General features: G+C 38.6%; 1 protein-coding gene across 1 annotated transcript in view; it reads left to right on the top strand.

Annotated features, from left to right (window-relative positions):
* The window catches only part of SLC44A5 (solute carrier family 44, member 5), a 49,960-nt gene that overhangs the window by 1,254 nt on the left and 37,781 nt on the right, over positions 1-10,925 (top strand). The window contains exons 2-3 of the mRNA XM_009580774.1: positions 1,085-1,133; positions 9,938-10,011. Of these exons, the coding sequence (XP_009579069.1) occupies positions 1,085-1,133; positions 9,938-10,011 (123 nt within the window). The remainder of the gene's footprint in view (positions 1-1,084; positions 1,134-9,937; positions 10,012-10,925) is intronic.

Genomic DNA, 10,925 nt, shown 5'->3' with positions numbered 1-10,925 from the left:
TTCCCAAGTGAAATCATACAGTAATTCATCTTACTCAAGTCCACATTTGAAGCACAGATTGGTGGGTTAGTATTTGGCAGTTTCTTAATATAGTTTGCTTATGTGTAGAGTGAATCAACTGGAACTATGCTAACCAGGATAACCATAGGAAAAAAACATATCACGTTTGACTCCTTCCATCTGTAAGCTCTGGCCAGATGGTACTGCCTGTTTCTAGGAGGGACCTGACTTGACCTTCTAGTCGTTCTGAGATTCATAAAAAGCAACAACCATGTTCAGGGATGTATGCATAACCAACATCAACTTTAAAAGCTGCTCTGCTTCCTACACTGGGATATGTGGTGGGTGCATCCACTTGAGAGTTAGAGAAGATATTTGAAACACGTGCTCTTTTGCCTGCTTGGCGGTGCTGTACCTCATCTCCGGCTTTGGAGAAGCTAGTGCAGTTACACTGATGGTGCAGGGTAGCGTAGAGCAAGGTCAGCACTGAATTTCTGCAGTCTCCAGCCATGCTTTGTCATCTGATAAGCCCAATGCAAAAAGGGTAAACCTGCAACTCTATGTCTATAAAGTCCTTTAACCAAAGCAGTCAGAAGTAAGAATAACTCTGCAAGACTGTAAGTATAACATTAAGTATAGACATGGCTCCAAACTGTTCTTTTAGAGAAAAATCCGAAGGGCTTAGCCTGTAGCTCCAGAGAGGCAGGTTCACTCACTTGCTGTCAAACACACTTAGCATATGTCTGTGAGACGTAATCCTTGTCTCTCAAATATCGGCCACTTTCTACTGTGAACACTGTGCATAGGTGTAGTGATAGGATGTACATTAAAGGTAATTTATCGTGTAGTAAATGTGAGGCCCTCGAAGTTTTAAGCTAGAAGAAAAAAGCTTTGATCTCATCTACAAAAACTAGGTAATTGTATTGGTGAATTACTGATATTGCCTGCATGAAATGATTTTAACAGAACTGATTAAATAGGAATAGATGGAAGATGTTCTTCAAAGATTGCTGTTAACACCCCCTCTCCATAGACTTTCTTTTAAATAAGGACATATTTTTATACTGTTTTATTTTAAATGCAGGTGAACCAAGGAAATTTGACCCAAAGTTCAGAGGACCTATTCATAACAGGTAAATATCTTAACTCATTCTGTTTAATTCTTTTGGTTTTGCAGTGAACAGGGGATAAAAAATTTTGTTAACAAAACTTGTGAATTTGATTCTGCAATTCTTTTAAATCCAGAAGACAATCCTTACCACCCTTGAAGATACATGGTTACTGGGGAATACTTAACTGTGTGCTCTTAAGTTTTGTCAATTTGAATGCCAATTCTGTATGCCTTATATCGTCTAGTACCTGCTGTCTTACCTTGTGCTGATGTAAGCAGGACCATTTGAGGTGGTGTTATGTTCTGGGATGCCACAGCTATGTGATGCAGTCTGTCTTGTTTCCATACAGCACAGGACTGAACCCTGGCACACTATTCTTCAGTTCGCAGCTGGTTTTCCTGCTCCCGTAGTCACCTCATCAAGGGATTTACTTAATTCTCCCCAGAGTATGGCCTGGGTGTGCACCACTACATTTGTACTGTGGCTGGCCAACAGGGTAAATCCCTGGCAGAACATAGGTAGTGCTTGAACAGTGACGGCAATAAAGTACTGTCAGTGATGTGGCTGGCTGCTGGAGTGACTCAACCCTGAAACCCTTACTTGAGTGAACAGTTTTTACATGCGTGAAGAGTGTGTCTGAAGTGAGTGAGACTACCTACGGTGTTGTGGACTGCAGAGTTGGATCCTAAAAGACTGCAATTTAATGGTATTTTTGAGCAGTCTGTAACTGTGCCTTTCCCTCATGTGCAGAAGTGGTGAAACTCTGGTGGTGGTATGCCAGAAGGACTTCTCTTGTTTTTACTGTTACTGCATGATACAGTTAGTAAAAACTGGTTTTGCACTGTGGCTTGTTGTTACATCTATGTAGTTGCTGTGACAGCTTCTGCAATTCCATGTATATATATGTGCTATTCTAATTGTACATTCCACAGCAGCTTCTTAAGGACACAACCAAATGAATACAATGCAACACTACTATACCACATACGTTCAATGCATTTTATAATGCTTTGTGAGATGGTATTGTTGGAAACAGTATAAAAAAGGTCAGTTCCCTAAACATTAAGAGCATGGCTTCTTTGTACAGTAGACCATAAGGCAGTGATAGCTGCATTGATGCTTATTGAGCATACTTTGCAATGAGGTGCACTTGGATTTAGATGCAACCTACCATTTCTGCAAGATACCCAAATGGCTTGCCTGACCTTTTGGGGTCATCAGCGCAGCACTGTGCAGTACACTACAGACATGCCCTTGAAGTAGTTTAAGATTATTATTAAATTTATTTAAAGACAATGAACAAACTGTTTTTTTTTAAAATTCATTTTTCCAATTACTAAGATTAAATGATTAAGAAACCACGGTCTTTCAAGCAAATAAAGACTATCTAGTTCCTATGAACAAAATGCCTTCTCAGAAGATATTCCAAAGAGTTCAATAGGAGGAAAATGGGCATCTTCCCTGAATTTGTTTCTGACTTTGGGGCTTCCTACTTTTCTGTAGGAGAAGAGATACTAGAAAGCTGAAAGCATACATTTTTGTCCAGACAAATGAGTGCTGGTAATGAATATGTGGGTGCGGACAGAGCTGTTTGTACACCTTGCCATACAACTGGCACAACTTTGTGTACAGTGTGGGTGGGGAAACACTTATCTTTGCTTTCTGCTGATAAAATAATGTGTCCTGCTCTTGATTTCATTATCAGTTTTCATTGGTGAGGGAAAAAGTTTGTCTTCATTTTTGAAGAATGGAGAGGATGGGTTTCTAGGGAGATAGGCTGCATATTGTACATATCTGCATTGAAACGTGCAGAGACAGATGGAAAATGTCACATCCCATCATCGTGACTGCTGAAGCTGATGCATTTTTGGAGGTGCTGTAGAGTACAAATGATGTTTTGAAGTTGTTGAACACCAAGCTATCCCCCAAACCACTAAAAGCCTGAAAAACTGAGAAACAGAAAGCCAAGTCTCAATAATGGTGTATTAACGTCTGTTAAAGAATGGATTACTCCCACATTTTTTGTCAGATGGATCCTTTGCAAGGAGATTCAGTTATCTGAACTCTTCTGTTGGTTTTTTTAAGGAGTGTTCAACAAGGCAATGTGTATAGTGCTTTGCTAGTACCATCATTCTCAAGGAGGTTGTGTGTGGAGTTTGGTATATTTCATGCAAACATCTTTTTTTAAAAAGGATTAAAATGCAATGGCTGTGTTGATTGACTCTGAACCAGCCAACTCATGAAAATCCAAAATGATGTTATCAAGATGATGTCTTTTTTTTGGTATGACTACATACTGCAGCCCTTTCAGTTTTTTCCATTCTCATTCTGCACCATTCAAGACTGTCTGCCTCTGTTCTCCACAGAAACATTACTGTACAGTGGGAATATGCATTGAAAAAGTGGATTGTATCTAATCTAAAAGTAGTTCTGAAACATACTTCTTTGTTACAAAGCCTCCTGCCAGAATAACCTGGCTTGACTTCACTTCACTTAATAGTCAGTGCTGCAGATGGAAGCATGTCTGTTTACCTCTTAGAAGGTTCAGTAGTTTACAAGTAGAGTGAAATGCTCAGAAAGCATCTAAGAAATCATGGGCAATTCATCTCAGTGTTTTTCCGGATGTAAGTGTAACATAGAGAATAAGTTCTAAACTAGCATACTGTCCTTAGTGAGAAGAATAAATTAGAGAACCACAAGTTATTTATCAATTTTATCTTTCTCAGCAGAAAATTTATGACAGAAAAGAACACTGCAGCCTTGTGGTACTCTCACTGGAACACACACACTGTTCTCGTCTAAGCAAGATGTATTTCTTCTTTTCTTTTCTGAAAGCTAATAATTTTAGAAAGAAACGGAAATACTTGTTTATGGAGTTGATCCTAATTTGCCAAGTATCTTTATAATACTGCCAGTGAGACTTTGTATGCACTGTGTATAGGAATGAATTTAAGTGATAGTTTAGGGATGTTATTAAGTGTTCATCTATGTGCATTACTACCAGAAAATACTTGTAAGGTTTTATATATCGTATCCACCAAGTGAGTAAGCTTACAGGCTGAAGCAGTAGCTCTGCAATTTCTCCGCTCAAAATGATGTAGCAGGAGTTTTGGTAGATAACTTTCTAGAGGAAAATAGAAACTCCTGGTGTTCCTGTCAATCTGAGCTGGAGATACATACCTTCCTTCCTCCCACCAGATCTGATGGTCAGTTTGGCTGAATTCATATGAGACAAAATCTAGTGCGTCGTATTTTAAGTCTAAGCTATCTCTGATTCCTCAAAGGCAGAAATTTCCTCCAAGCCATCTTTCCCTGCCTCCAGAGGTTCACCCCTAGGAACTATGTTGGGCACCTCTCAGTTTCTGAATGTACGAACACTTGTCTAGTGTCACAACCCTAAAGCTGTTGTCTGTCTGTCTCTCTCCCCCATTGGCATTGAAATGGTCTCTCATGCTGGACTTCAGGCAGATTTGTCACGTGAGAGGGGGGCTCTGTTGAATGGCCTCAGTATTTCATGCCAATGCCAGATGAAGGGGGGAATGTTGTGGGGAAGGCTTGTGAAGTTAAGGATTCATAAGGAATTTAGATAGAATGTGTTACACTTCTTTAAGAATAAAAAAGCATTTCTTCCACCAATTTAATCATAAGATATCTTAAATATGTTTGTGGATAAATCAGTCAGGTACCATCATACAGGTGGGAAAACAAGCTTCTCCTTTTCCTTAATGCAATTATACTACTTTGGGTATAAAATGAACTGTCTTCCTCCATTTAGATTTTCTCTAAATTCCAGTAAGGGAATTTATACAGTCAATACAACCATAGCATATTTTTCTAAACTGCTTTGGCAGAATATCAAATTAGTAAATCACGCTTCTGACTTATCCTCAATTTCGCGGGGTTTTTTTTTTCCCTTGCCCCTTGTTATTTTTCTCCCTCCTCTATGTAGTTTCTTGGGTTTTTCTCATATTCCTCTTGCTGGTTAGACACATTGTAAATTTATTTTCTTGTTATGTTTTAAAAAAAAACTCCTGCCACTTCCTGGACTATCTCTAATTGTTCAACATCTTTCTAGAAATTTAGTGTTCTTGTTAAGACAAAGATCACCTTTTCCTCTGTGTTTAGAAAATGTCGTTAATGGGTTCTCATGCAAATTGAATATCAGTAAATTTCCATAACTATTTAGCTATCTTCTTTAAGAGTTTGAAAAAACCTAATAAAAATTCCTGACCTTAACTAGCAATACAAACTTCACCTTCTCACAAATATAAATGTGTCACTCATAGATATCTACGTGGCACATCATTTGATACTGTGGTCGATATTGAAATAATAAACAATTTTGACATTTAAATTATCCTTTGTGCTTTTTAAAATAAATAGCCTACTAAAGATGTTACTTAGACTACACTGAGAGTCTACCATAGATAAATGTTGGTAGAATATAAAATTCTTTTTCTTGCTACTGATATTTTATTGGTCCATATATGTTTTATTACATGTTGTTGTCTATATCAACATAACGTGCCATGCACTCGTTAATATGAGTGGGGAAGCCTACATTTTTCTTTGAGTTCTTGTTTCATGTTTCTGGTTTGGGACACTGTCTACAGATGTTGTTCATTTGCAGATATCGAAATTTGAGTTTTCCAGAACTAAACAATACTTCCTTAAGCATGGTGCCTGTAACTAAGACATATCAACTTAGTAAATCCATGCAGGTCAGTGCAGATCAGTCATACTCATTAAGAAAATGCAGAATTTGAGTTGATGGAAAACAGCTTGTGGTGAAAACTTGTATAAATATCTTCTTCTGTGCAGTTTTGGCCTCCACAGTAGAAGTGGCAATTCATGGGGGATTTTGAAAGGAACTTTCTCTGCAAACATTTAGTTTATGGGCACCTTGCGCATTTATTCAGCTGTGCAGGATGATGTCCTCAATGTCACTATGCTGATAGAAATACCCATTTGTACAGCAGATCTTGCTTCTCAGTTCAGCCCCAGTGAAGAAAGGGGTCTTCAGAGCTATTCATGGCATTGTATGGCATAGTATAACATCACCTTGACACAACATGATTTAGGGAAGTCTCAAAACACAAACTGTTAGTCAAGCAGGGAGGAGGAACTCTCAAGTGAGGACATTAGTGGTCACCTTCATGTGTCAGCAGAGTTGAAAGTGGTAACCTGAAACTCATGCTGTGAACATCTTGAGCCTTGTTTTGCTCTGTGGTTGCACAGTGCTGGGCTCAAGACTATTTGTAGGTGCTAATATACTGCTAGTGCTGTTTAACTAATAAACATCGTAGTTTCTTGCTAGTGCAGCATCTTGAGTGAAATTGCACTTGTGACAGATTGGGCATGAAACTGCCAAACAGAGAGAGATTCTAGTCAGTCATTAATGATTAAGTGCATGAACTGTCAGTGAATAAATGGCTTTTATGCACTAATACTCTGTGCGGATGATTTTATCTTTGCATTCATTTATTCACTAGGATGCCATTACACATGCACAAAGTATTGTTTGCATGCACTGCCACGTGTGACACAGCATGAGAAGCCAAGAAGCCACTATGTTTCTGAGAGACAGTGGAAAGCAAATCAGGCTCCATAAATTAAGCTAAATGACAGCAGTAAGCAGTAAAATGTGATGTGGGAGCCTGAACTGTGCACTTAACAAAATGAAGGTCTTTTATTACGTCACCTGAAAATGATGAATCTGATGGATTTATCAGCAATTTATCTCTATGGAAACTCCTGTGTTCAAATACATAGACTCACTGTTTTTTGGTTCAGATTATGGAACTTGCTTGTCTAAAAAGTACCAAAAACTATCAGAATTTACAATACTGGCTATTAGCAAAAGCATTTTTAATGTTTTCGTCATCTATACGATAAGAAATGTGAAGAAGAAGAAAGAAATTTTTCTCATTAATCTTTCAATGTTTACATATAGTTGTTATATAAAAGTATGATAGCGATATCTGTAAGAAAGATTATAGAGCCTGTATGATAAGCAGTGTTCTCAGTTCCTATTCTCATAATCATATTTCCATTAATCCATCTTCCTTAGGGTTCAGTTTAACAGTTCAGTCTCCTGAGTGATTTTGCTCTGCCTCATTAGTCTGAAACAAACTAAAAAAGCAGATTTGCCGTAACAGATTGCCTTCTTAGTTTAAAAAAATTCATACTAAATCTGTTTTCAGTCAAAGCATGGCTGGATAATTTCTGATTAGGTTTCAGTAATAAGCATGGGCTTCCAATATCTCCTGTTTAGCAAGAGGCAATTCCCATCGTTCTAGCTCCTGCAACTTTGGAAACTCCCAGAATCTTCACAGTATAACCTTGTATCTTTACAGAATTATTTTAATTTATTCATTTAAGATGTTTTACAGTTTTTTTTCTTCTCCTGTGGAACCTTGTATTTATGAGGTAATATTACGACCTCACTGACAGTGAGCTACAATGATGTTGATGAGCTAACAATGATGTTAATGAGCTAAATGGAGCCAGGGTTTCACCCATAGTATCTAGTAAAATAAGCAATTATTTTGTATGAACAACAATTAGTCTGTATGAACTGTTTCAAAATTTTCAGAAGCCACCCAAAAGAGGATTTATGTACTTCTTACATATTTTTTAAACATTTATATAACAGCAATACTTGGCAACAGTGAGTTTTACTAGGTACTGTACAGAAGTTTGTGTATTAAAAAGAACAGAAAATCCTGCATTCTGGTAAAGTGTTTATGGGTACTTTTTCATGGTGGCTCTGCCAAACTTTAAAAGGAAGCTTTAGCACACATGGGTGTAACCTTTAACTGCATTTAGGTATCATAAAATCAGGCCTGTGAGAATTGGACTGGAAGAGGTTTTTGAGACTATAAGAGTTGTAGTTAAAGTATTTATGGTGCCATATTTCTCCTGAGACGTCTCGAATTAAATATTGTACCTCGTAAGAATGGCTCTGATGGAGTGAGAGCCCAGCCTGAGCAGTGTCAGAACTGCTGCTGAACGGAGGCTGGGAAAATGAGCAGCGTTGTTTTAGCATCGCTGCTTCTACTTCAAGCTGTTGTCCTTTCTTAGATTACTGTCATACTGACCTTGAATCCTGCACCTCACTAAAAATTTATTTCAGTGAGATGTTAAAACTCTCTCTCTCTCTAGAGAATTGTACAGGATTTATCATTCCTTTTCCACACCTGGAAACACTTTTCAAGTTCTCCAACTGTTTAAAAGATCTGCCATCTTTATCTCCTTCATGCTAAAGAATAACGGTTCTCTGTAAGAGGAAACATGGATTGAAAACGGAAAGAATGGTAGATGCTAAAAATGACTGTGTCTCCGCTGGAGTTTGGATTCTAAGATTTCTGGTGAGATTCAGCTTGCATCCACTTGGCTCCTTGCATGGACTTGCAAGCAGAGGTGAACATCACTCGTTTTATGAAGGCAGTCCTTTACTTTAACTTGAAGCACACGTTAGCTTTCCCAGGGTGATGATTGCTCACTCATCTGTCATGGAAAAGCGGAACGGGATTTGGATCGGGTCAGAACAGTAGCAGTTTGTTACTACAGCTGTGGGGACAGCCCGGAGCAGCACTGACAGCTCTGCGGACATGAGCCCTGCCCAAATGGGGTGGTTGCAGTTCATACACCCTCAGGTTATACAACCTGTTTTTCACCAAAACTGTCAGATAAGCAGGACACGGTAAAGAACAACAGTGATTGAAATCCTTCAGATAAGGAGGCTCTAGGCAGCACACCCTTTTAAAGGAGTAATTCACTCCTTTGTAAATTAAATCCTGGCGAGACTGTTAGCTGCAAATGTTTCTTAACCAGTGAGGCCTGCAAGGGCCGGTGAGATGGTAACTATTTTGCTTCCACGGGTCTTTAGAAACAAGGGCTTGTGAAGTTGGCTTGTGAAGGAGAGAACTGCTCACCCCAGCCGGAGCCCTCGGAGTCGGGAGCCCTCGGAGTCGATGGTCTCCACAAGTGCGTACTGACCTTCTCCTGCTCGCTTGGGAGTGTCATACTTCATTATGTTAATTACACTCCTGGAACTTCTCTGATCAAGGTCAGACACTGAAGAAAAATTAGTCAAGTGGTCCACATCTCCACTCCTCTGCCTGCATGAACTTGATATGCAGACCAATAAGTAGAAGACAGTAATTTAATTGAATACTCACAGTTTACTCACTGGGTCCATTTTCAAACTGGAGAGTGCTGTTCTTTGATTGCTTGTCTGTAAAAGAAGGTATGGCTCTCCACAATATGTTAAGGTTTTTTTGTCCTCTCGGTAGAGCACGTTTTGGTTGCATTAAATGAGGCCAAGCAGCTGAGTCAGAATTTTGTGCAGAGATCAGAGGTAGTTGCATATAGGCTTTTTTCATTTCATGCTGTTATTTCTCCATTCATAAGCTATTTATAATACAGGTAAGTTGTGCTGAATCTTTCATCACGTTGTTTGCAATATTTGATACCAGCTTTAGGGACATGCTGAGGCAGATGTCCTGTAGTAGCTTATACCATAAGTGATCTCATGGATTCAATGTTGTAAGGTATTATTATTTGTTTTAAGAATATTTAAACCTGTTCCTCAATTTGTTTTTATTGCTGTCTACAATACAAAAGGCATACACATTTATTTGCTGGTCTTGCTGCAGAAGCAGGGCCTTACACCTCAAACGTGATTTTGTGAGTAAGACTTCTACTAATGTCTGCAGATGCAGACATCTTATTCAGATGTTAAAATACCCTATGACACTTGGTGTTTTCAAAGGGTCATATTAGACACCTTATTTTTAAAAAGTATTTCTTTCTGTCCCTAGGCACTGTACAGACATTATTTGCTGTGTGATCTTCATAGTCGTCATTCTGGGTTACATTGCATTAGGAATTGTGGGTAAGTAAACTCAGGTATAGTAGTGCTTTCTCATAGACAGGGGAAGCAACTCTGTAAATGTTAGAATTTTTAACTGAGATGTCCCTTTTGCTTATATCTATGTAAAGCTTTCCAATCAATAAGCAATGCCTTGCCTAGAAGCAAATAATGAATTAACATTCAGTGTCTATTGTAATTAGGGAGAAGTTCAAAACCATGTGTTTACTGATGAAAAACTCAAAATTAAGTGTGTTCAAGTAAAAACGACATGGTTTGATAATTTTGCTATCATAAAGTAACTGTGGTGGAAAAATTCACTTTCATTTGTCATTAATCTGACAGCAAAATTTAGAGATAAACACTTTGGTTTTCAGAGGCTTTTTGTTCTGTAAAATATTACTGAAAGAACCTATGTGTGCAGTGAAAGGACAAGTAAGAGAAATTACTTCATGTATTGTGGTATCCAGAGTTGTTCGCATATCAGTATATTCATTAATAATAGCCATTTTATTTTGTTTGTGTGAGAGAATTGTATGAATGCCTGTGTGTGAAAGGACAAATGATGCTGTTAAAGTGTACTTACTGTGTATCTGCATGTCTGTCTGAGCTCTTGCAATTTGCTTGTAAAAGATTGTTTTGGCCCTGCCGTACATAGAAGAAAAGCCATTAGTTTTCTTCATAATTCTGTACTACCATTTTCTGTAGAGAGGAAAGGTGGCGCAATCTGCATCCTTGGGGATGCTCAAAAACTGTCTGGATGTAGTCCTGGGCAACCCGTTCCAGGTGACCCTGCCTGAGTAGGGGTTTTGAACAAGCTGACCTCCAGAGGTCCTTTCCAGCCCCGACCGTTCTGTGAAAAGCTGCTGTCTGTAGCATGAAAAGGTGACTGTAAGCAAGATGCTTTAACCTAGGTGATTCCGACAACTGTCTGAGAG

Source organism: Fulmarus glacialis, unplaced genomic scaffold (assembly GCF_000690835.1).
Source record: "Fulmarus glacialis isolate BGI_N327 unplaced genomic scaffold, ASM69083v1 scaffold26416, whole genome shotgun sequence".
In the NCBI taxonomy this organism is placed as follows: domain Eukaryota; kingdom Metazoa; phylum Chordata; class Aves; order Procellariiformes; family Procellariidae; genus Fulmarus; species Fulmarus glacialis.
The sequence above is the reverse complement of the archived record's forward strand: the minus strand, read 5'-3'. Positions and strand labels throughout refer to the sequence as shown.